This window comes from Ochotona princeps, chromosome 31 (genome assembly GCF_030435755.1).
Source record: "Ochotona princeps isolate mOchPri1 chromosome 31, mOchPri1.hap1, whole genome shotgun sequence".
Taxonomy (NCBI): domain Eukaryota; kingdom Metazoa; phylum Chordata; class Mammalia; order Lagomorpha; family Ochotonidae; genus Ochotona; species Ochotona princeps.
The window spans coordinates 441,149-467,695 of record NC_080862.1 but is presented as its reverse complement, the minus strand read 5'-3'; the positions used below and the strand labels follow the sequence as shown (position 1 = coordinate 467,695).

Sequence of the window (26,547 nt, the reverse complement as noted above, 5' to 3'; positions counted from 1 at the left end):
CCACAAGCAGGGAGCTGGATGGGAAGTGGAGCTGCCGGGATTAGAACCGGCGCCCATATGGGATCCCGGCGCGTTCAAGGCAAGGACTTTAGCCGCTAGGCCACGCTGCCGGGCCCACTAGGGCTCTCTTGACTGGGACGAAAAGGAAAGCCCCAGTAGGTAACCCTCAGCAGGTTTCACCCCCAGCCGCAGATACTGTGTGCGTGAACAGCTCTGCTCTGTCTGGGCGGGCTGATACAAGCCTGACACCTGGTCAACATGCCGGGATGCACACAAGGTTTAACAGCAGTTACCCTGGCATTCTGTGCTTCCTGGAGCTCCTGCAGCCGCTGCAGTCTTGCCTTGTGGTCCATCTTCTCAAATATCTTGACTTTGCCCAGGACTGACTTGGGGGTGTGGTCTTGTTCTTCACTGCTCTCGCCCACCCCTTCACCCTCGGAGAGAGAGACAGGTGTGGAGGGCTTCAGGACCGGCCGGCCAAAGGCAGGTTTTGCAGCAATGGGGGGAGGACACGCTTTGGTGGACGCCCCAGGAAGCTCATGTTCAGCAACAGCAGACGGGTTGGACTTGTACTCGTAGGAGTCTTCCCTGTGCTGGCTTTTGGCCTGCAGAAAGCAAGGACACATTTTGATCAAAGGTATTTGGCTTATTTTCACATCTGAATTAGTAGTTTGATGCACTGCATTTCCTGATCAGTTTCCGAGGTGGTCAACAAGGCCTGACCACCTTCCTCCCAAGGAGGAGTTAGAAGCACTGAGAAGAGTGGGCGTGGAAGTGCTGGGAGGGCTGCAACTGCCACAGCTGGAGCAGCAGGAGATAATTTCATACCAGGGGAGTCGAACCTTGGAGAAGCTCTCAGGACAAATCAACCAGAGGACTGGAAGGGTGAACTTCCAAAGAGTACCTCATGCACAGGGGGCATGGATGCCTGCCGAGTGCACGGGGGAGGGGGGGGCGGCACGGATGCCTGCCGTGACTGCAGGAGCACTCCGTGCACACTGTGACTCCTGGAGTACTCCGTGCACACTGTGACTCCTGGAGTACCCTGTGCACGGGGGCATGAAAGCATGCTGTGACTCCAGGGCAGAGCACCAGGCTGGCAGCCACCTCTCCTCCATCCTTCAATTCCAGCCCTGCTTGCAGACTGACAGTGATGTATTATATGGGTGTCAATCACTTGCTCCGAAGGCTCACATCATCCGTTATACTTCCTTCGCATTTCAGTCACTGAGTCAGACACAGAACACTCCCTGGAGTAGAGGGCAAAGTGGCAGTCACAGCCTGGAATGTGCACGGAACGGGGAATCAAGGGACAGGGGCACCTGTGTCTTTATAGTGATTCTGCGCTCCATAACAATTTACTAAATCTATAAGTCAATTTGCTCATGTAATAAAAAGTATCGACGTACACGATGGTGAGCACTTTGGTCAGCCTGAGGGTAGAGAACTGTACTGGACAGAAACAAACCCAGATTCTGAGATTCGCAATTCTGGGCATGAAACATTTATCAAATGTTCACTCTTCTTGCCTGAAGAATGCACAGGGTCAAATCGACACTGCCAATCTGAGAATCGCATGTTCTCTAACACTGCCTTTCCCAGCCCAATTATTCTTCTCAAAGTTTTGTGCTTGCGCAGCCAGCCAGTCAAGAAGACAGGCTGGGAGACAGAACGCAGTGAGTCCCAACTGTCACGCAGCACCATCTCATTGTGTGTGTCCTCCCTGGCTCACGAGGTCCTCCAGGTACCTCCACTTCCTTCCCGTCTTGGGCTTCCCAGCCACGTACCTTGGGCGGCTCTGGCTTGAATGTCGGGGGCGGGCTATTGTCCCTAAGTTGGTCTCTGCTAGCAGCCCTCCTCATCTGAGCCCTGGGCTCTGGGCTGGGTTTCCTGATGCTCTACAAGACATAAAGGGTCATTCACAACGAGAACATCTGAGCAGGAAGAAGCGAGTACTGGGCTGCTTTGCTGGAACAGGGCAAGTGGGCACAAGTGCAGGAGGTGGAGGGATGCAGTGCCCGCTCCTCACTGCAAAGGGAGACAAAGGGAGATATCAGGAAGGGAGCAGGTGCCCGCTCCTCACTGCAAAGGGAGACACCAGGAATAGTCCCAGGCACAAAGGCTGAATGCATATGGGAAAACAAACAAACAAAAAAACCTGGCCAGACCTTCCTAAAGTCAAAACTCTGATGTGCCATTACTAACTAACATTTGCAGCAGTAGTGTATTCATATTTGTATGCTAGCAGTTTATGTTAAAGCTTCTTGCCATGCTGGGTTTTACTCTTCCTTCAAGACTTTTTCTTTCCAGATCCTGGGGCCCACCTTTTAGGTGGGTATCCGGTTCGTGAGCCCCAGGGGGATGTGGCAGGACTCAGGGCTCCTGGCCCAGATCGTGGGGCCCGCCTTTTGGGTGGGTGTTGGGTTTGTGAGCCCTGGGGGCGGGGGATCTGGTAGGGCTCGGGTTGTTTGGCCTGGGTCCCAGGGCCTGTCTACTAAGTGGGTATTGGGTTCATGAGCCTCAGGTGTGGGGGATTCGGTGGGGTGTGAGACGCCTGGCCTAGGTCCTTGAACTTGCCTGTAAGAAAATGTTCTACTTAATGGAAAAGGTGGAGCAGTGGACAAAGGCCCTGTTGTAAAAGAATATGGCAGCTCATTTGGTGCTGTAGCAGAAGAACAGAACTAACTGGACAAATCCCCCAAACAAATGATGACAGCAAAAAGTCTCAGTGAATGAAACTAATGGACATCGGGAGGGTGACATCATCCTCGGATTGTTAAAATTGGCAGCATTTCAGAACTATCCGAACCACTTGGACAGAACCCTCAGAACATGTACACACTGAGACCCTGGGTTGATATGAGGTGGCGGTTCCTCATCCCTGGGTATTAGGACATGTGGAAAGTCATGAGTGGTTTCCCCTTTGTCTCTCCCCTTCCCCCAGAAACAAGAAGAAACCGCAAATTTGGAAGCAATGAATTCACCCAATTTTCCCTAACCTTGATCCTTCCCACCCTGATCAACCCTATAATCATTATAACAAAATTTCTCTAAAAAAAACCTTTTTTTTTGTATTTTTGCTTTGTAAATGGAAAAAGATCACTCACTGAAACGAACTAAGTTGCTAATAAGAAAAACAGGGCAATAATTATCCAAACGTACAGATAATCTGCAAAGTCTCCTGCTGTGAGGTTCTCCGAGGTGCGACACAAAGGCTGTGCTCCTAGCTCGGTGCCCGCGGGCGGCTCTGCTGGGCCCTGCTGGGCTCTGCTCGGCCTGCTGGGCCTGCTGGGTTTTGCTGTGGGCGCAGCACATGGGAGTGGACGAACATTTGCTCAAAACACCAAAATGCGAGAAGGAAACTGACGGGGAATGCTCGGAGCCGTGGCAAGATTAAGAAGGTTAAAGGCAGCGAGAAGAAAAGCAAGGACACTGAGCAGTACAGAGACCTAATCAAAGGTTACAAGGAAACACAAGAGCATCCTTTAAGGCAGGTGCCCTGAGCACACGAGCCATCCTGCTTACGCACCACGCCCGAGGGCCGTGGTGTGAGCGGCTGAGTTTTCCTGTCACACTATTCCATGGACCGTTGCCTCCATCCTGCGGCTGCCGCCTAGAGGGACCTCCCTTAGAAATATCTTCTGCACAGCTGGCCCACTGCCTTGGCTGCTCCTGCCCATGGCCTGCCTCGCCTCACCTCCTCATGCTGCACCGGCTCCGAGGAGCGGGTGATAGAAGATGGCTCCTCGGCTGGCTCATCCAGCTCATTGTCAGTGTAGGCGCCTCCTTCGCCGTCGGTGTCTTCAAAGTCACTGATGAGGCGGCTGTCGCAGCTCAGATAATCTGCGCCCATGGCGGTTAAGTAGGACATGCGATCTTCGGGGTCATCCTCCAGCCCTTCCATCTAGAGGAATTGGTTTTGGAGGGTCAGTGGGGTCTGATATGGCACCTGGCCGGGAAATTCAAGAAGATGCCAAGTGACTGGAACCTGGATGCCTGCTCGGCTGCAGTCCAATGTGCACTTTGCAATCAGTTTTCTACAGGGACTAAGGCATCTTCCAGCCTGTCCACATGCTCTTCCTTTGCCCCTTCCCCTGTCTCCTAGTAACAAATGTCCATTGCCTCTGGGCTCTGCACACCTCCACTCATCCACAAGGTGCTCCAATCACAGAGGGCAGAAGCTTTGGCCTGCTCAGCTGGTCTACCTTGGGGAGGGAGCAGATGACCCTGAGGATGGCAAGCACCCAACAGATGACAGTTGCCTGGCTTGGACATCCGCTCTCAAAGAGCAAGACTCAGTCAACTCTGCAATAAAATGGTCACCGAAAAAGTGACCCCAATTCAACAGGACGAAAGTGTCCCAGAGGCAAGCTGACAACAGCTGGCTTAATCCTGGACCTTCCTCCTCGCAGCACAGCCCTGTGTGCACTACTGGAGGCCTGAAGGTGCTCCCCAACACTGTCCTGTCACCTATTCTGACTGCTAGAACTGAGAAACATTCTTGGACAATCTCCTGTGGGTTGCTAACCATATTCCTCATGGTCCTCAATCCTACCTCGCATCCCCTTTCTGAATGTCCCATGTCCTTAGTCAGCTGTGGCGCTCACCACGAGATCTTGTAAGCTCTGATTAGTGTACTTGAAACGCAACACTAGTTACTACGTTAACAGGAAGAGGAAAGTGAATGTAGTGGGGGCACATTTCTTTGTAAAGTTCTTCCCCTTGATGGCTTTGCCCAAGAATTTGTAAGATAACATTCCTGACAGGCACCAACGACATTCACTGTCCTCTTGAGCAAAGGTGGGGGGCATGGACTCTCACCTCTCAGCACTCCACCTACCTTCCCTTCGGAGACCCACACGGCCTCTCCCTGCTGCTGCTGGATGGTGTCCTTCAGGCTGCCAAACCAGCTGTCATTGGCCGAGTTCAGGTTGATCACCGCTATGGAAATTGAACAAAATGCTTGCATCAGCTGCTACAGCCAGTTCCCTCAAGGTGTCTTCTCATTTCTGTCACAACTGAATAAATACTGTGGCAAATACAAGAAACTATCCTTGCATATTTGAACACAACGAATGTAATTATAGCTACTAACCACTCGCTTGTTGCATTTTACAATAAAGACAGATTCTACAAAGTTAAAACTAGATTAATGTTCAGAATACCTGTTTGTCAGAAAAGCTCCCTTATAAAGATGCGTTTTTCAAAGGGTATATATTTTTAGGAGCAAAGATGACATATTTAATGCCAAGCAGATGCTATATTTGAAGGTTTATTTCACAGACATGTACACCGTAAATAAAAAACAGAAACACTAGTGTACTCTTGGCTCCCTCTAACAAACCACTAAAGGGAACACTGGCCTCTTGCATGAATCAGTTCCTTCCAGGCTTGCACAAATCTTGCAGGCTAGATATTACCACTGCTCCCATCAGACAGATGAGAAGCCAGCACACAGCAATGGAATGAACGAGCTCAAGGCCTCAGCCCAAGCAAGCATGAGAGCTTGCCCTCCCAGCCTACCACACACAACACTGCCCTTCTATGATCACAACGGCCGATCATTGCTTCGGATGCCAGCCCTACCAGTCCCAAGTGCAGCTCCTGCTTCCAGCCTCCTGTTAGTTCACTCTGCAGGATGGCAGTGGCGGCTTGAGCGGAAGGCACAGACAGCCAGCTCCAGACTCCGACCCTGATGGCTACTGTGGTCATGGGAGGAGTGAGCTAGCAGGATTCTGGCTGCCTCACTGTCTCATACTTCTCAAATACAATTTCAAAGCACCAATTTAGAGCACAAATACAAAATATCAACAAAGTAAAATCCATGTGATGGTTTTTCAGTAATGCACATCTATGGTCCTCATGAGGACAAGCCAGACAAGCAAGCTGGCCCAGAATCCTAAATTAAATCAGGCCTAAAACTGGCAAACGACACATAAAATTTTAAAAAATCTACACTGTCACAGATTTTTATTTGAGGGTGTCTATATATCTATACAATGCAGCACATCTCACTTGTAAAGACAAAAGAACCACTGAGCAAATCCTGTAAACAATTTGTAAGTAACATACAGCCTTGTTTAGTTTAAGAAATGCTAGCACCGACCTTGGTTTCTCCTAAAAAAGCTTACAATTTCCTTGGTGGTTAATTATTTACAGCATTGGAACAAACCGATACATCGGACAACCCAAGGAAAATTAACCTGATACCACAGATTTTTGTGTCCCTATTAGGATAATTTGCAAAGAATCTTATGTTCACAGCTTCAATGTGCCACGTACTTGGAAAAGCAACAGTACACAATTCCACCAACAGTACACCAATAGTACACAACTTCACCCCAAGGTGAATAACGTGTGCTTAACAGGGAATTGTAAGCACACTATTAAAGCTTTAGGTAGAGCTACTTGAGATAGGCACATCTGTATTTGTCATAAAGAACATATAAAAGGAACATTTATGAAATTTTTTAAAAAATTGTGTCCATTGATAGAATAAAGAAACTCACAAAACCTCCCACTGCGTTCACATCCACTGCCAAGTCTATGAACAAACAATAAGAGCTGCACTTGGCCTCCTTCTAACAGGTCAGTGCACTGCTCGACACTGCTTTCCACTGACTGGCTTTGCTCAAGGGGTTTCTCAGATTTTTTGCCTGCATGCAATGTTCCTTTATCGCATGTTGCATCCAGCTTCTGGCCTAGGTCCATGTCCCCTGGGATAGGCTAAATGCATCTTCTAAACCCCAGAAATTGGAATACTGAGCAGTTTCCCACTCTCACATCCTCAGCTCGTATTCCTGGAATCCCAAGAGTATTCTACACTCCCTTGGGGAACAGGAACTGAAATCCCACAAATTAATACCAAGTCTTCTCACTTTGAGTCTCTACAGTTGTAATTCCACCTCAGATATCTTCAAACTATCAAGTAAGTGCTTCAGTGGCTCCAAGAAAGGGCTGGCACAATGGTGTAGCAGCCTAATCCTTACCCTGCAGGGCTGACCCCTGATATGAGCACCAGTTCAAATCCTGGCAGCTCCACCTCCCATCCAGCTCCCTTCTTACGGCCTGGGAAGGCAGCAGAGGATGGCTCAAAGCCTTGGGACCCTGCACCTGTGTGGGAGACCTGGAAGAAACTCCTGGCTCCCAGCTTCAGACCAAACCAGCCTACCTCTGGCTGTTGTGGCCATTTGGGGAGTGAATCTGTGGATGAAACATCTCTCTGTCTCTCTGTCTCCCTTACTCTTTCTGTTTCAACTAAAACAAATAAATCTTTAAAAAATTAAAAAGCCTCCAGCAAGATACATAATCCAAACATCACTAAAAAATAAAACCTTTGTGACCTACAAATATGTTTACAGTCAACTTTGGCAGGTGGAGAGACAACGCTAATATTCTAACTCATCCTGATAGTTCCCAGGCTGTTGCGTTAGTGTTGAGCTTCTTCTGTTTAATCAAGACCCCAAGCTTACACAGGGGGCATGCTAATGACACTGCATAGTTAACTACCTGACTTTGGGAATCAGGGTTTTCTTGTCCCTTTTCAACAAAGTGAGAAAAAGACATGAAGTCCTAAGAGCCTCTACATCTGGGTCCCTGCACCCACGTGGGAGCCCTGAGCAGAGGTCTACACTCCTGCCTTCAGCCTGGGCCACCCTGGCTGCTGTGGACATTTGGAGAGTGAACCAGCAGGTAGAAGATACCTCTCCCTAACTCCGCGTTTCAAAGAAAACCAATACAGAAACACATCTTTGACAATAAGGAGAAAGCCAGAACAACACAAACACACAGAGAGAAATCTCCCATCTGCTGTTTCAGTTCCCAAATGTCTACAAAAGCTGGGGCTAAGCCAGGCCAAGCCAGGATCCAGGAACTCCATTCGGTCTCGGTGTGGGTGGCAGGGAACTATGAACTTGAACTATTATCTGCTGCTGCCCAAGGGCACTAACAGGATCAGGGAGTGAGGAGGAGCTGGGACTAGATGCAGCTTCTTAACCCGATGTTCCAGAACATGCTTCCCTAAACACCAGTACTTATGACCATGGCATGGTGCACACAGTTAAGTCACAACCCGGGCAGGCTGAGGACAAGGGATTACGAAAATTAAATTTAAATTAGTGAGGCTGTCCATACAGCTTGGACTGTGAAATTTGAACATATGAAGAAAACCACCAGAGATGACTGGGTGGAAAACCTGGGCTTACAGATCCAAGCTGCTTGGTACCTACAGGCACATCCTGAAGACCGCAGAACTCTGCAGGAACTGAGTGTTCTAGGGTGAGATTGCAACTCAAGGTCCACCCACAACGACGATGTCCATTCTAGCGTCTAGCCATGGCTAACCTAAAATGTCCAACTTCCTGAAAGAAAACAGGTGAGACATGGCTTGGCCCATCCCAGGGAGTTTTAGCAAGTATTACAGGTGGAAGCCAGCCTGTTGGCTAAGAGTGATATCGGCCCCTGGCACCCAGAGCTGGATTATGCAGACTACCCCTTTCAGAACCACAGTACTTATTAGTGACACCTAAGGGGGTTCTGGGAAACCTCCCACCCTCACACAGGCCTCTCCAGGTCCAGCTGACTTCACCAGTTCCCGTGAGGAGTTCGTGTTCCGAGAGCACAAGATGCACTCCAACCTGCCTAAGGGAAGTGACCCTGTCTGCTGCTCTCGCTTCTTCTCCAGCCTTTTTCAGTCTGGCGCTCCTCCACAACTCACAAGAGACCTTCCCAACTCCCACATCCTTGCAAGAATCCCAGTTCAACTCTCAAGCAAAGCCTTCAGCCATTTATCAACCACAACCACAAGCAACTGCGTTACAGGATGAGCAACCCTAATCAGACAACATAAAACCCAAAGTGTTTTAAAGTCTGGGACACTCTGAGCATTGAGATGACACTAAAAGTGGAAAATTCCACATAATAAAACTTAATTTCATGCACTATATTATTAAAATTATCTTTAAGTTACATGTATAATGATTATGTCAAACTTAAATTTTGTATTTAGACTTGGGTTCCCTTCTTAAGATGTCTCATTATGTATATGCGGATATTCCAAAAATCCCCCCAAGATGCACGATCCAAAATAATCCTGGTCCCATATACTTCAGATAAGGGGTAATCAGCCTGGATACAACCGCTTTCCATAGGACAGCAGCAGGTCTGTACCCTAAGTTCTACACAGCACGGGACGGTTACAGTCCAGCCTTGGCCAAAGCCAAAGCCTATGGGCAGCCAGAAGTGCTGGGTCTCCTTGAGATGACAAACAGAAAAGGCGGAACCACTGCTCACCGCTGGTATGAGAACAGTATCATCTTAGTGATAACCAGTACTGGCAAGAAGAAGGCAAAAATACATACTAATATACCAAAGGCACATTCATCAAAGCTACATTCACAGACATGCCGTTTACAATGGGTCACTCCCTCATTCACATTCAAGCATCTCTCAGCTACATTTCACCACAGCAGCAAGCAGTACATCTCTCACTAACATGAAAAGCCAAGTTAACAGTAAAATATGAATCTAGTGTGAACATACAACATTCACTCTTTTCCAGGAAAATCAGTACGCTTAAGTGACAGGTTGACAGCTGCCACTGCCCTCAACTGGCACTGCCCCAGCAGACCTGTCATTGTCCTAAGCACATTACTCCATCTGTGCAATTGCTTCAGGTTTCCCCTACAAAATGAAGCACTGTGTGACCATACACATAATCCTCTACAACACTGAATTCTATCTCACGCACACCAGCCGTCACGCATAAGGGGGTATACATATCCAGTTACTCAAACATGTTCAAATCTTTGACCATTCTGCTTTCATGAATCATGGTAGAAAAGGGTCCTCATTTCAACAACTTCAAAAAAAGATTCCCCTATGGAAACCTGGCCATATGTGCAGGCAGAAGCAACGGATGAAGGGCCTCCCCTGTCCACGTGAGCAACTGTCATTCTTGGCTGTCTCGTCCTACACTCTGTCATCTCCACCCACTAGAGATGATTTAGGCAAACTTCAGACATTGTATTAGTTATCCATAATATTTTATTTAGGATGTATCCCTAGAGGGAATTAGTAAATGTTTCTTGTTTTTCTTTTCAATAGAATCACAATATTATCATGGCTGAAGACAAAGAGTAATAAATCCTTCAGTTACCCAATGTCCAACAATGTTTCCAGCTCTATTTTGGAGCCATTTTTAAGGACTACAACCAAATTTGCATCACTTTGGAAGTTTGTATGTGAACTGTTGGAAAGCAGAGAACAACATGCAGAGAAGTGGCGAATCAAGTTCACAAGCATCAGCCTAGTGTAACTCCGAACCTTCTCAAAACCACCAATCGTCACCACACCTAGATCAAGGTTCCCATTTCAAACAGTAAAAATTGTAAGACTGAAAATGCAAAAGCCATGAATTTAAAATGCTTCTTTGACAGGACTAATTATGTTCAGGGAGTCACAAACAAGATTTCAAATTCTTCGTCCACATTATTTTCTATTTCTCGTTATAGGACAAAAATGTTACATTTCAAATGTCACCTACCTGTAAAGAGATGCGAACATGATTTCCTCAGCTTGTTTGCTTGATCAAATAACTTCCGAGAGCTTTTGTTTGACGTGGGGCTCAATCTCTGCCTCATCACTTTGACCCCTTGCCGGGAATCGGGGTGGAAGAATATCACGATGGGGAACCATTGCGTGTAATTGAGCAGGTCCACGGCTTTCGGAGTCACATCGAGCAGGGCGTGCTTATCCTGTTACAGACGGGAGAAAGGGTACACAGTGGGCACCCAAGGGACTACGGCGTCACAGGCCTTGTCTGAGTAGGCAAGGCGGCAGCCGATCAACCTTGCCAACTGCAATCAAAAAGTACAAAACGTTTCCTTCTGCACTGAGTAAACTTAAATATTTTCAGTATGCTAGAACTTTTGATAAAAAGAGCGAACAGATCATTTGGTGGAACGTGGAGAACTCCAGAAACACCGAAGCTGCAACATAACATGAATGGGCATGCATATGCTGGAACAGCCTGCGATTACGGTAACTTTTTCACATGAACACTGAACGATGATTAAACTGCAGCTTTGATTCTAAGAGAAACTGCAGTCAACGATGACCTAACTCCTTCTGACAACACAGCCTGCGGGGGGTTTTCTTCTCACCTGCTCAATTATCTGTCTGACGGTATTCAACCGCACTACTCCACTGGATTTCTCGGATCCCGCATCCTTTGGCTCTGTTTCTGCAAAAGCAAATATTTTTTGAAAATGAGTGACCACCATCACTCCTGAGATGCAGCTGGGAAAGGCCCACAGACACTAGGTCAGCAACATCTAACAGTGAGGCCAGTCCAAGAGGGAATGTGCTACATACAAGCCAAGCTGCTGGAAATCTTTCAAATACTGACACGAAAAAACATTCAGAAAGCAGGAGGGGACTAGGAAGACAAAACCACAAAAAAAGACACAGAAATCAAATGCAATGTATGACCCTGAACTGTTTTTTTAAACAAAAGCTATGGAGGATATAATTAGGACAGTTCAAGACATTTAAAATAAAGTAACATACTAAGTCACGCTTTAGCAGCAATGTTAGTTGCTTAGGTAATGGTATTGTGGTTGTTCTTCAGGGAAGCAGCCAAGGATTCAGGGCTCAAATGTTATTAACACCAGCAGCTTTAGCTTTCAAAATGGTTCAACAGAAAACAAAATTAAATTTTTTTGAAAAACGTAACAGCAGACAGAAAGAAAAAGATCTTCTATCTACTGGTTCACACTCCCAGTGCTGTAAATGGCCAGGCTTGGTCCAGGCCAAACCAGCAGCCAGGAGTTGCACGCAGTGCACACGGCGCCAGGCCTCAGCCAGCAGATCTCTGGGCAGGGCAGGGAGAGGGCGCCCATGGCAAAACGCCAATAAGCAGAAGCTCCAAGCGAGGGGATGTGGGTGCTCCTAATCCCTTCATTCTTTCTGTATGGTGTTTTTTTAATGAAAATTTGAGAGAAGTAAAGAAAATCACAAACTTACTAGCAGTTTGAAACAAGTCAGGTAACTCATTTGCCAACTTCTCCATTGCTACATCTGCAATGGGTCCAAACAAGACCACAGGTCTCTTGAAACCAGCTGAAATGAAGCAAAAAGGCCATGAGTGCATATACACTTGCCTGGCTGTTAAGGCAAGAAGCAAATTATTCCATAGGCTTTTAAAAAATCCTACTTATTCATTTGAAATATTTACATTTTCAATATTTAGAATATTTGGGGGGGGGGGTAAGACCATTGTTTCCACATTTTTTTTTCTGTATCTGGAGTAAGAAGGGAAATACAGGGAAAAGCCCCACCCAGTCTCCCACCTCGTCCCAGGGTCCCTCTATAGGCGTTTGATACTAAATATGACTTATTGAAACAAAGTGTGTTCTCCTACTCCCAATTAAGACCAGTTCATTTCTTAAGAAAATGCCTTAAAACTTATGGTTTTCTTCATATTTTTAAATTTTGCTAATTAGAAAGGCAACAGAGAGACAGGCAAATAGAACATTTCCACCCACTAGTTTACTGCCCCTAGGACTACAGTAGCCAGGACGGGCCAGGCAGAAGCCAGGGGCCAGGAATCAGTCCAGTCTGCAGGGCGTGGGACACAAGCACTCGCACCCTCACCTGCTGCCTCCCAGGGGACGCATTAGCAGAAAGCTGGAATCGAGTGCGCGGCTGGGACTCAAACCTCAGCACCTCCATACGGGGTGCAAGTGTCCTGCTGCCATCTCTATTGCAGTGCCAAACAGCCAACCCTTGGCCGGTCTCCATTTGGAATCACAGCTGTTGGACTTTGAGCCTGGCCTCTGGTGTGAGATGCTCCAACTAGAAGCGGCAGCTTCACCTGCCTGGTTCCCTCTTACCATTTTTCAATAGGTAAACTTTGCTAAAAATAATAGAAACTTTTGAATGGCACCATTAAAAATCTGCTTAAGCTCCAGTTAGGAGCTCAAGCGACTTCACTTCCTAAGTCACAATCCTTGTGAGCATTACATTCCAGCTCTGTAGCCCACCTTGGCACCGGTCACACCATCTAAAAACTAAGCTCCCGGCTCTGAGCCCAGTGGGGCTGGACCCCGGCCCCAGCCAGCCGCCTCACCTTCTCGCAGCAGAACTCTCTCGTAGGCCGGGAACTTGGTGCTGACAGACACGGCAGCCGTGAGGTCTTCTCGGCTCTTTCTTAGGTTCTTCTTCACCCCGGACCTCTGGCCACGCATCCTCCAGAAGTCGGCCCTGTCCCCAGCATTGTCTCTCTGGGCATTCTGAACACTGGCCATCTGTTCGGCTCTGAGGGAGGAAGCACACAAGTGTGCGTGTCACCTGGGAACTTGAGTCCCTCTCAGGTGAGCAGTCAGTACCAAGATGGAGCTCCAACAGGACAAGCTCCCAAGGGTGCAAGCGCGGGCACTCTCCTGCCAGCTGGAAGCGGGTGGGGGGTCTCTAGCTCTCACTGAAAGGAACAATGCCCTGACCATTGTCTCTACTCGGTCTGACACCATGACACCTCCACCTGCAACTTCTGCCAAGACGCAGACATCATTCTAGGTCAGCAATGTTACAGCAGGGACACCGGCCCCTCCCTGGGGTGGATGATACGTGCTGGCATACTACAGCCACTCAGTGTCCACTCCGTGAGTCAGGTGAGATGGTGGACCCTCTTCAGGAAACTGCTCAAACCCAGCCGAGTGCCAAGAACCAGCGCTGCGGTGCCTGCTGAACACGGTGGCTTTTTGGAGCTCCAGACCACCAGCCATGAACAAGAAGTAGATGAGAAACTGTGGGCTTCCCTTGAGGTGTGTGGGGACAGCGGAAGGGTACAGCTGTGTGTGTTTCTCTTGGCTTCCACGGCAGCAGGGGCCCTCGGGGCGTGGGTGTGGCAACACGGAATCTCAGGTACCTGCTTTTGTTAGGGATCAAGCCTTTCTCCAACTCGTTCCCGATCCGCACGGCCAGCCAGTGGCCCAGCTTGCCATCATAGAGCGTGTCCACCACCCTGAAGACCTCTCCCCGGGTGAAGGCCAGGCTCTGGGGAGTCTCCTTGTCACATTCAAAGTGGCTTCTAATGAAAAACGAGTCCCCTCTGCCACATGCCAGGATGTCTCTGTACACTGAAAGACAGAAGCATGGCTCTGTACTTGGCTCCTACACCCCTGCATTTCCAGCCACTTCCCTCCTGTGCCTTTAACCGTCAAACTTAATGTAGAGGCCCAGCAGCAAGAAGGACCTGACGAGTCACTGGGATGGTTCATGTCACACGTACCTTGCCTGGGTCGTGGGATGCCCAGGCAATAGCTGAAACATTACTTTAGTGTCCCAAGAGGGTTTTGGATGAGACATGATCCTCCCTAACGTGTTTGGGGCTCATCCAGTCGGCCCACAGCCTGAGTAGAAGACACCGCAGATCCTCTTTCAAATGAGAGAACTGCTCACTGCATAGGACGACTTTATTGAGCTGGGACGCTGGCATTTTTCCTGCCTTCACATTATAGTGTGGCATGGCCTGTGACCCTCACACCTTCACACTGCAGCACAGCCTCATGACTCTCACCCCTCACACCACAGCATGGCATGGCCTGTGACCCTCACACCTTTAGACTCAGAGCAGAACTCAATCATTGCCCCGGGGCTGGCATCTGATCTGACACAGCAGGTTTTGCTCCTTCCTGCGATGCTGCCATCCCATACATGTGCTTGTGCGAGTCCTGGCTGCTACATTTCTGACCCAGCTTCCTACTATTGCACCCAGAGAGCAGTAGCAGATGGACCAAGTGCTTGGGCTCCTGCGGTCACATGGTAGACCCAGATGGAGTTCTAGGCTCATGACTTTGGCTTGCCCCAGGCCCTGGCCGTTGAAGCCATTTGGGGAATGAACCAAAGGATGGAAGACTCACTCTCTTTATTTCACTCTGTAACTCTGCCTTTCAAACAAATAATGTTTTAAAAGATTTATTTACTTTTATCAGAAAGGCAGCTTTACAAAGAGCAGAAGAAACAAAAGAAAAGATCTTCAATCTACTGGGAGAGAAAGATCTTCACTCCCCCAAAGGCCGTAATGACCGGAGTTGAAAAGATCTGAAGTCAGGAGCCAGTAGCCTCCTCTAGGTTCTCCCGTGCAGGTGCATGCAGAGTTCCAAGGCCAGGGCCTTCCTCCCAAGCCAGTAACACGGAACTTGATGGAGAGTGGAACAGCCAGGACATGAACCAGTGCCCATAAGAAATCCTGGCATTTGCTAGGGGAAGATTAGCCAACTGAGCCATCACACTGGGCCCTAAATAAATCAAATCTTCATAAATCAATAAGTCAGTTATTAGTTCTCCTGAGTCTCCAGCTTGCCAACTCACCCTGGAGACCCTGGCATCTACCAGCCTCCATAGGCGTGCAAGCCAACTGCCAACTGCTAATAATCAGCCACTTTATCGCCTGTTGGCTCCAGTATCTTCTGTCCCTTCTATTTCACCGAAGAATCCTAAATAGCTGCCAATCAACACTTTGAAGCTGACAGGGAAGCAGGCAGGGAAGGCACTGATAGTTCCACTGCACAGGAAACAAGGCCTGGAATGGGAAGTCACTGGCTAGAGTGAGAAGAGTTAACGTGGAGCCCAAGAAGGTGTGGCCTTTGCACCTGCCATACAGTCAGGAACAGCTCAGGCAGAGCTGAAGGAGGGATCACTGCTCAGGAAAGCTGCTTATTGCCAAATGACACATTAGTAACACTAATTCAGTGCGTGCACAGAAAACATTTTTATGTAAAATGAAACATCACCTCAAATTTCTCTGCACCCCGCTGACCCCACAGTTGGGTGTTCTGATCCACTTCCATTTTTCCAATATGCAAGTTTGCCCACTCTGGTCCCAAGATAACTCTCTTCGCCTTCCCACTCCCCCCAACAAACTGAGAACTTACCGTCAGCTCGGCTCTGAGCTAAGATGGTCACCGTTTCACCTTTAGGGATTTCCAGTAAGCAGAGAACAGCATCCTCCCGAACAAGCCCTCTGAAATCCTGCGTGTTCACCTGGGCAGAAGGCAAGGCGGGGAATGGACAAAAACCAAAAAGAGACAAGTAAGCTACCTTCTGAGATCTTCTTGTGTGCTTGCATCAAGACCCACCCAGAACAAACTCAGAGCGAAAAGAAGTTCTCAATGTGCTGAGTCTGGCCCTCCAGCACCCCTGGGTCTCCCCATTCTCTCACACAGTGCAGCACCCCTTCAGTGGCCCGTGAGCCCCAGGGGCTGTTGCCGGAGCAGATTATATCTTACGTGCATGTGTCTGTCTCCTCCCCTTTTTCAGTCTCCCATAAATATAGCCAAGGATAAACAGGAAACAGATGAAGTGTAATGAGACCGGGAGGGGAGGGCTCTGTGGCACAGGAGCATGCTGGCCCAGTAGTCATACTGTATTTAACTTGGTTCCCACAACACCGTTCAAGCAAGGCTTCTGACCAATTCCACCTTTCTCCTACAGCTTCTTTTAGCTAAAACGGGCTCAACATCTTCTTAGGAAAAAATAAAAGACATTGACAAAATGTCTTTGCAATGCCCACAACATTTATTCCCCAAGGAATTGAGTAGTGGGACAGTATAAACAGCTTTTTCAAGAAGAGTTACGAAGCAACTAAAATGGCAACACAGTACAAAGCAAAAGCCTTTTTGAGATCATAGCTCTGTACTTTTACAAACATTTTATGACAGAATAAAAATAAAATGAAACATGATTTCAAAGTAGGAACATTTTGTAGAAATGAAGATACAGATTCTATGAAATACTTTCTTCAGATACTGAAAACCACAGAAACTTTTTAATCACACAAATACTGCTTTGTTATTGCAAAAAAAAAAAAAAAAACAACCAACAAACAAACAAAAACCCTCTTATCATTAACTGAGCCTTAATTAGGACAAAGTTAGGGAATGGCTCCATGGCACAACAGGGCAAGTCATCACCAATACAGAGCATCCCATATGGGAGGGCAGGCTGAATTTCCAGCCACTTTGCTTCTAGGCCAGCTCCCTGTTAATGTGCCCAGGAAAGCAGTGCAAGGGGGTCCGAGCGTTTGAGCTCCCACCACACATGTGGGAAACCCAGAAGTTCTAGGCTCCTGTCCACAGGAGCTGGTCCACAGGCCTGGGCCATCCCTGGCCACTGAGATGAGTGAGGTTCTAAACAGCAGATGGAGAAGCTCTGTCATTCTGCCTTTAAAATAAATACACCCATATTAAAATGTACACATGCAAATAAGTAGGCCAAAGTTCATGGTTAACTGAAAGTAGGTAATAGACTAAAATTTATCTGGAGTTTGTAAAATAAAGTATGATGCAGTCTAGTCTAATTTCTCTTTGCTACGATACTGCTGACTTGCTGTGGATCCCAACTGGGAATAATCACACGTGGTGTTAACCCTTCTTGTCCTGTCTGTAACCCAGTTGTAGCTGGATATGCACTCCACAGGATTATACGTATTTATTTCTTTCACTAAAAGGGAGCCCCAGGATTCGACTACAGAGGACTACGGAGGCCATCTCAATGGCCAGTTGAGACTGTCCTTCAATCCAGCCAGACTTCTTAAGGGTCAGCATTGAAGCACATATGTTGGCAATACACTCAAATGTCACAAGGATGATCCCCAGATCAAAGTAAAAACAGGGCTTCCCTCTTTTCATGCCATAAAACTTCCTTTAAAAAGGGATAACTATAAAGAAGTAATAAGCAGGGACCACCAAGCCAAGCGGGAACAAACAATCACATGTTTCTATTAGCAACACGGCACCAATCTGCCATGGGCCATGAATTTCTTCCACATCTAAGGCCTGTGCAAAAGCAAATAGCCCAAACTTAAACCCTTGCCAGAAGAGGGATCAGGAAATACACCTTGCTCCCTTCACATACTCACCGTGGCCATGAAGGAACAGTGAAACCAACAAATGGAAAAGAACACAGCTCGGTCTCTGCACGAGCACTGAGCCGTCAGCCTCCTCCAGGTCTTGTCCACTATCAGCTCTTCCTCAGCCAGCGGGGGCTGGCCACCCGGGTTGCGAGCAGGTGCCACAGCTCGCAGCTGCACGACAGCTCCCCCACAGAAGGCTCAGGCCTTACCAGGTCTTTGCTGGATAAAGTGCTACTTAGGTAGGCAACAGAAAATCCAGCGCCTTCCAAGAACAAAGACCAGCGGCTCACTGATTCCCACACAGGATTACTGGGAAAGAGCTGGCTCCTCCAATTTCCTCCCTTGTCCCCAGGTGGACAGCAGTGGACCGCTTTTAGTATGAATACTGAGTGCTCTGCTTTCCCATAAACGCAACTTCCCTGTCTTTAATGTCAATTCACAGAGAGCCCTGCTGGCCAAGCCCCTATGTGAACTCAGTAGTTTTCTCCATATTATCTGTTTTATTTCACAGTCCAAAGATCCTCGAACTTCAACAAGCAAAAGTTCCTCCTGTCACATCCCTAAACCACCAGCCCTGGCACAGGTTAGCAATCGTGCTGTTGCCTGCTCACACACTAGGCCAACACGAAGCGGTTCGGGCTGGCACTGTGCTGGGTTTTTCATTAGGGGCACCTGGGAAGTGGCATTTTCAGAGGCTTGCGTGCCTCTGCCAGACTCACACAGGCACTCTGCGCCTTCTAGGCAGAGGCTAGAATTTCACCGGAAAGCTTCTGCCAAGCTCGTGATGCAGGTTTGCCCTTCACCTCCCTCAGAAGTGAAATCTGAATTACTGCAGTGCAGCCACGGACAGCCACAGACCAGGCAGGATGTTCGCTGTGTTCCCCAGAAGCCTCTCTGAGTCAGGAAGCTCTCAGCACATCCCTTAGTGCATCACAATCAGGCTTTCCTCTGCAGCTATACAGGAAAAGGGACTTCAAGGAACACAACAGCAACTCCACAGACACAGGGAGGTGCCTCCAGAAATGGCAACTCCACAGGCAAGACACACAGGTGCCTACAGAGCATCAACTCCACAGACAGGCAAGACACACAGGAGCCTAGCAGTCCGTATTTTTGTAGGAACAGAGTCCTTGACATTCTTGGAAGTTTACTCTGAAGTCAATAAAAGCAGTGCTAGTATGTATCTCATGAATTTTTCAAGTTAGAGAATTTTTAATTCTTTGACACCAATAGATCATACTAACAAAATAACATTAAAAAGGTTGGCATCTGATGAACCAGAAACTCCTTTTCTTGTACAAGTTCAGGAGGCAGCCAATTGTGACCTTCCAGTAGGGAACACCAGGACTTGCCCCTGCGCTGAGCCAAGAACTCTGCTGGGTGCCCAGTGTTACCTTTCTGATCTCCCCAGGGTTCCTGCCAAGCAGAGGGCTCTCAGCTCTGCTGCACACAGAAACCCGAGTCTCAGGTGAGCCAGGGTCACAGAGCTAACGAGAGGGTGGGACTAGATCACCCCACCTGCTAAACTAAGGAGCACTCCCTCATGAGGAGCGGGAACATGCTAAAACACCTCAAAATCCTAAGATTGTGTGCCTCTGGCTACAATCCCATTTTTTTAAAGAACCAAACTAGTAAGAATGATGGAGAGGCACGGTAGATTCCCACAGGATGCAGTCGAGGGATTCTAAGAGCGTCACGTGGAACCCTGACAAACCCGCTGCTGCTCTATTTTCCACAGCGAGCCTTCCTCCTCCTCCAGGTAACTAAGAGACATGGTAGGGGGACGAGGGGCGATCTCACCTTCAGTATCTGGTCTCCTTCCTGCAGGCCTTCCTGCTCTGCCGACGTGCCTTCCTGAATACCAGCGACAAAAATTCCAACATCGTTGCCACCTGCCAGCCGGAGGCCCACGCTGTCTCCCTTCTTGAACCTTATCATTTTGGTATTCGGTCTGCAGCAGGTTAAGTTGCAGAGGGGAAAGATGGGAAGTTGTTTTTTAGAAAGGGCAAGAAGCACATTAGCACATCAGAGACTAAATTATCTCTATGAGAGGGACTGGGCCCTAGCTTGCAGAACTCCCAGCTGTCTCCAGACAGGCCATAACGTGACCTTTCCTAAGACGGTCAGATGAGTAGCACATCATGAGTGAAGAACTGGAAATATCCAAGCCCAAAGAACAACATCAAGATGGGGTAAGGGCTAATGTCAGGGCTGCCTGAATCTCACTTCAGGAGCTTTTCAAAGCCTGCTGGCAGCATCCAGCTATTGGCACAGAAAGGCACAGCCAGGGCCTGGGGCAGCTGGCTCTGAATCAGGAGGCGGCTAGTCTAAACACCACCAAGCCAAGAGCTCTCATCCTTCTCTCTTGATTCCCTGTTTGCTGGGTTGTCATCTTGCTGCAATGAAGACAGGGCCCCGGAGCTTAGCAACAACTCTCCTGCTGCGGGTTACTGAGCTGGCAGATATGCACAGTAAAATTCTGGACAGACAGACAAGCCAACAGCATTCACATCACAAAGTTCACCACCTGGACTTGTTTTTTGTCTTTCCTACAGATAAAGCTTTCCCTTTCTCATAAGCCCAGACAGGGGTTGGCTGAATCACCAGTCACAGGTAAGAAGGCATTTGCTTCCACTTCAGCAGACACAGCTGTACGGAGAAGAAGACAGAACAATACGCACCCATAGATGGCTTCATCTTCAGGACTAGGACGAAGGAATGTTCTTGGGGCTGGTTTCGGTTGAGGAGCTGTGAATTGAGAAATATTAACTGTTCCTAAACTGCACAGAGCTTATTCACTGCTAAACATATGGGCACGAAGCCCATGCACAATTCCAATGTGCCCTCTGGCCACACTCTATCACATATGTTCAACAACACAAAGAAACTTCTGAGATGAAGCTCAGTTTTGAGGCAGCAGCAGGTGCTGAGGGCTTCCCAAAACCAGTGAGCAGACCAACACATATCCTACAGGCATGGCACACTATCATAGGGCAAGGAGAGAAGGCATGTTCAGCTTATAAAACCAAGGAGCATAATGCTGCTTATTTCCCATGGGTGAGGAGTTACCTGTGATGGCAACAGCAGGTAGGAAAGCTTGAAGGTTGGGGATGGGCTCGCAACTGGGACACAAAAGGACCTTTACACCAATGTGATCAAAGGTGATTAGCTGCCAGCAAGGAAGGCAGGTTTTTATATCTGCTCAGTGTTAAAAGGCCAAGACAGGGGTGCCTTTTGCAGAGGGAAGAGTGACTTTCCATCCCTCTCTGCTCCTTCCACGCCCTCTGCAACGATCCAGCACGCAGTCCTCACACAGAAACAGAATATGCAGGCTGAGGGAGCCTCACCTGGTGGTTCCTCTTGGTACCTAGATTCCTTGTTGGTCTCCGTGAGAACCACAGCTGCAGCATCCCCTGAGGATGTAAACGGTGTGGGGGTGGCGCCCATCCTGGACAGTCTGCTTGGCGTGTCCTCTCTTGAACTTAAGCAGGTGTCACGTTAGTGTCTCGGGACCCACAGGAGAGCAGGGCACAGTGAAGCGTGTGGAGGCGGGAAGCAGAGCCCCTCCCTTACCTGGGACGGTCCTTCAGCCTCTCATTGGAGGAGTGATAATCACAGTCAGAATATTGCTGGTGTCTCTCCTCCGGAGAAAAGGACCGGTTGGACTCTATCTCCGAGATATCTGGTTCAAGAAAGAAGACATGTACCAGAAATTACACTTTCTGCCGGGGTAGAAAACATGAATACTGTAAGCAAGAGAGGGAAGAATGAACTGCTGGTCTAAATAGTCTTCCTTCTGAAAAGAAATGTGATAGCTTTAAGGGAAAGGTATCCATGAGTAAACAGGGAGCCAAACTCAGAAAGAACTGCCCTTCTCTTTTACACCACTTCCCATCAAAGCTGAAGAAGCAAAACTCAGTTCCTGGAGGTGGGGCTGAGCCTGGCTGGTCAGCACACCAGTTCAGATAGTTCACCTCAGAGTGCCAGGCTTCCTGCTGCTAGGACCCTGCAAGGCTCCTGCCACCCACCCGGGGGCCCTGGACAGAGTTCCTGGCTCCTGCCCTCGGCGCTTCTGGCTCTTGTGGACACACAGGGGTCAACGGGTAGACAGAACGGCTCTCCTGTTTGTGCATGCCGCTGTCTCTCCAATGTCATTATTTTTAAATCATTTTAACGACTGAATCCCATGGGGTGCAGGCCAGTGCCACTCAAACCTTTGCGTGCTTGCTAATCACCTGGGCACCCTGCTGCCTGCAGTCTGACCAAACTCCTGCAGCATGCTGGTGCACTAGGGCGGCAGAGCACTCTCTGAGTGGCAAGCAAGCAAGGCACAGACGTCCAGCACTCATGCACTTTCTGTTTGCCTTCACTGCACTCATAGCCACAACCAACCAGTGAGACTTGCGGTGCACCAGCTGCTAACCTAAGCTTCAAGGTTTTACAAAGCAATCTCCTTCCCACTGGACAGAGCTCCAAGCCACTGACAGAATCCTTCCCCACCGGAAACACACAGCTTGGCTAAAACTGAAACAAGAGCTCCATCCTTGTCTCCCATGTGGGCGGCATTCACAGCCCACTCCCAAGGTTTGCATTCACAGAAAGCAAGACTCAGGAACTAAAACTAGGACTCAAACCTCAACGTCAGATGCTGCTGCTGCTGGACTAAACACCTTCTCTAGAAAAATGACCAAAAGTCCATTCTACAACGTGGGAATGCAATGCTGTTCACCTTCCTAACACAAAGGCAAAAGTGTAAGGGTACATCAACAAAAGCAAGGTAAATGGAATTGAAGTATAAGTTTAATTTGATGCAAAAAATATGCATAAGTTTTTCATAATACATATTTTCCATGAACATTCTTAAGATCCCTCATTGATGGTTAAGGAGGATATATGTTTTACTGGTAATTTGTATAGTTAAAGTATTATTCATATGACATATTCAACTAATGAGATTTTTTTAGATTTATTTTTATTGCAAAGTCAGATATACACAGAGGAGGAGAGACAGAGAAGATGATCTGTCCATTGATTCACTCCCCAAGTGGCTGCAATGGCCAGAGCTATGCCAATCTGAAGCCAGGAACCCGGAGCCTCTTCTGGGTCTCCCATGCAGGTGCAGGGTTTCAAGGCTTTGGGCCATCCTCGGCTGCTTTCCCAGGCCACAGGTAGGGAGTTGGATGGGAAGTGGGGCTGCCGGGATTAGAACCGGTGCCCATATGGGATCCCAGCAGGTGCAAGGTGAGGACTTTAGCCTGTAGGCCACCATATCAGGCCCTAATGAGTAGATTTTTAAAAAACATTTGCTTTATTGGAAAACCAGAGAGAGAGAGAATCTTTCACACACTAGTTCATCCCCAGATGGCCAGAGCTGGGCCAGTCTGAAGCCAGAAGCCAGGAACTTCTTCCAGGTCTCCACATGCGTGGATGTTAGGCCACTTCCACTGCTTTCCCAGGCCATTAGCAGGGAGCTGGATTGGAATTGGAGCAGCCAGAATTCAAACTGCCACCAAAATGGGATTGCTTCTCCTGTAAGTGGAAGATTAGTGTGCTACACCACTAACTGGCTCCATGAATAGTTTTCTTGTTGTTTGCTTAAGAAGTGACAACAGAATGCTAACCAATGAATTCTGTGTTATACACTCACTTGGATTCGTTATTAAACATCTAGATGTTTTAACTAGTTTCCAAAATCTCTGTGCTTTGCTAAAAGTAACAACAGCCATTCTTTAAAAAAAAAAGTCCACAAGTGTGTAAATGAGCCATCTACAGGTATGTTCCTGACACACGGTTAGTTCTACTCATGCAGACACTTGCCACTAACAAGCTGTACTTCTCACAGACTAGCAAAGCGTTCTCTGGGAGCTCCCAAGTGTGCCAGAATTTCAGACTGGAAACCCAATTCCAATACACATTTTAAAAAGAAAATAAGAATGAAACACTTACCATCTGCAATGAAATTCAGAAGCGGGTTGTCACAAGGGACCAGAGGCTGTGCCCCACAGAGCCAACAGGCGCAGAAGCAAAGCCCCCCACCCTGCCGGCCTCCGACTGTCACTACCTTCGATCTCCGAATCGCTGTCGTTGAGTGAGGGGATGTTGATGAGGGTCTGCCTGCTGTCCCGCAGCACCACGAGCTGCAGCTTCCCTCTCGACTTCTCAATCAACTTCCGGGCGTCCGTCAGAGACATGTTCTCAGTGACCGTCCCGTTGATCTGGAGTTAGGGAAAACCGCAAGGTCACAGGTAGCACCACGGTCACCTGAAGCCCTCCAGACCAAGTGCCCCCTCTGAGAACACAGAGGCTCAGCCACTCAGACCGACACAGGCTTGAGAATGACTGACAAAATGGAAAATGTAGCCTGCCCACCTGAATTCCCAAAACAGGTAAACTTCAGCTACCCAAGCTCAACATGGCGCCCTGGTGTACTACTGGAACAGTGCCAGCTGTTCCGTTTCCAATCCAGCTCCCTGCTCATGTGCCCAGTGCTTGTGAGCCCAGCAGCCGGGTGGGAGAGCTGGGTGAAGTTCCTGCTACAGACAGCATTAGGTGGAGTGCAACATAGCATGACCTCTCTCTTCTCTGTCTCTCCGTCTCTCTCTGTATTGTACCTTTTAAATATACGTCTTTTAAAAAAATGGCTACTGAAGTATTATAAATCTCTTATTTTTTCCCCACGGCATGTAGTATAAGCTATTCAAAGCGCATCTTCCAGAACATGTTAGAGAATGTTACGCAGAGGCATGAACAGGTGACTTCAGATGTCTATGTGCAGTGTGAACAGGACGGTGTGCAGTCCACAGGCAGCTACCTGCCACCCTCATAGTTTGGTCCAGGGCAGAGCCAGAGGGATGGATGAGACTCTGCTGTGGCCACTGAGCCACCCCACCTTTTCTTCCCTTCATCTTCACTGTGGCAGCTTTGCTGCTTCCATACAGGTATACGTTATGTAATGTTCGACTCACAGAAAGACATCTATCTCCTCAAACATGTATCATTTCTTTGTGGCAAAAACATTACAAATCCTGTCCTCAGCTTCTTACGTTCTTTTCTGGAAAAATGCACAGTGTATCATGGTTAGCCATAGTGACTCCACTGTGCAACAGAATGCTACAACTTTCCCATCTTCTCTAACTAGAATAGCGTGCTCTCTTTCAGTCTCCCTCACCCCACCCCAGCCTCTGCTAACCAGAACTCGACCCTCAACATCTACAAAGGCAGCCTTCTAGACTCCCCAGGAGTGACTGCCCGGTCCAGCCACATCACTGCCTCCTGACTGCGGCTGAATGGCATTCCACTGTGTCTCCACACCAGACTTTCAGTGGGTGTGCTTTTATTTCTAAACGTCAGACTTCAACACCTTCTCACAGTTCCCATATGTCACCTTCTATCCTTCCTCCAAACGCCTCCCAGCCTACAGGACCTGTCCTGGGAGGTGTTACAGCTAACCTCTTAGGGTACAGCATCTGTTCCCTTCAGCTCGGGTCAAGCCCCGTGTGAGTTGCAAGGAGAGGAAGCCAGAAGGGTTCTGAGTCAGGTTACACAGCAATTTTCCTCCCATGTCTAGCTCTGAACACTTTGAACATCCATTGAGAAGGCTCCCCGTATGGCTGGCCGACTCTTGCCCAGCCTTGTGTGGCAGCCACTGCCACGGCACGCAGGGGACACGGAGCAGGCATTGGTGAGCAGTCGGGGAGTGCTGTTGGATGCATCCTCGGAGACCCACGCTGCTGTTTCAGCTGAACTTGCCAGACTGAGTTTTCTGACCTGGCCCGTCTCCTCACAGCTAAGCGTCGGTGCGGTGGTCCCTGGGTGTCCGAGCACAGGCTGCGAAGCTCACAAACCCACGATGCTGCACTGTGTTTGCATGCCTACCTTGAGGATGATGTCTCCTTCATGGAGGTTGCCATCTTTACTTGCCAAACCCGTTCTGGTCATTTCCTTGATGAAAATCTGACTCCCCAGCCGCAGGCCGTACTCTAGAGGCAAGCCCGTAAGAAGACACACCAGTCACCACCAACAACCTGGACCTAACAGGCCATCTTTTCATACGAACAGATGCACACAAGCTAAGTGCAACGCAGGAATCCCCCGTGATCCCAGGCCAGGGCAGGGGAGAGGCTAGGCTGCACTACAGAATGAACTACACAAGAGGATTTGCAAAAGTCGCAGGCAAATACAGCTTTTTCATAATATACTTTCTGAAGTACTCCTGTATTTTAAAAAAAATCATTTGTTGTTTATTTTATCTGAAAGGCTGAGAGACAATGACAAAAAAAGATTTTTTTTCTCCAGTTTGTTCTCTCAACAATTCCTCCATCCTCTTAAAAACCATACTCTCAAGGTAGGTTTCCAGATTGACTGCTGTAAATGTGGATATTTCTCAGATGTAAAAATTCAGTTGACCACCCTCGAAGATACTTTAAAGATCAAATCAGAACTTGAACCAGGCACTTCAACGTGAAATGCAGGCATCCCACGCAGCGGCTCATCCTCTCTGCCCACCGCCTGCCTTGAGGTCAATGGCATCTGTAAGGCTTTCTCATGCCAATTAAATGTAACTGCCAGCTTTACGAATCAATGTTTTTTTCTTTATAAGGACTGAACAGTGGGGCCAGCAGTGCAGTTCTATG

The 26,547-nt window shown here is 48.3% G+C and overlaps 1 protein-coding gene across 4 annotated transcripts in view; it reads right to left on the bottom strand.

The window, feature by feature from the left end:
* The window catches only part of TJP2 (tight junction protein 2), a 99,959-nt gene that overhangs the window by 2,562 nt on the left and 70,850 nt on the right, over nt 1-26,547 (bottom strand). For 3 of the 4 annotated variants that reach the window (XM_058657413.1, XM_058657411.1, XM_058657410.1), the window contains 16 exons: nt 25,790-25,893; nt 23,976-24,129; nt 21,488-21,596; nt 21,262-21,395; nt 20,596-20,662; nt 19,715-19,865; nt 15,936-16,044; nt 13,928-14,138; nt 13,130-13,317; nt 12,025-12,120; nt 11,163-11,242; nt 10,544-10,754; nt 4,841-4,941; nt 3,698-3,904; nt 1,788-1,898; nt 294-605 (listed from right to left, as the gene is read on the bottom strand). In XM_058657413.1, the coding sequence (XP_058513396.1) occupies nt 294-605; nt 1,788-1,898; nt 3,698-3,904; nt 4,841-4,941; nt 10,544-10,754; nt 11,163-11,242; nt 12,025-12,120; nt 13,130-13,317; nt 13,928-14,138; nt 15,936-16,044; nt 19,715-19,865; nt 20,596-20,662; nt 21,262-21,395; nt 21,488-21,596; nt 23,976-24,129; nt 25,790-25,893 (2,345 nt within the window). The remainder of the gene's footprint in view (nt 1-293; nt 606-1,787; nt 1,899-3,697; nt 3,905-4,840; nt 4,942-10,543; nt 10,755-11,162; nt 11,243-12,024; nt 12,121-13,129; nt 13,318-13,927; nt 14,139-15,935; nt 16,045-19,714; nt 19,866-20,595; nt 20,663-21,261; nt 21,396-21,487; nt 21,597-23,975; nt 24,130-25,789; nt 25,894-26,547) is intronic. The other variant, XM_058657412.1, reaches the window with a different exon arrangement.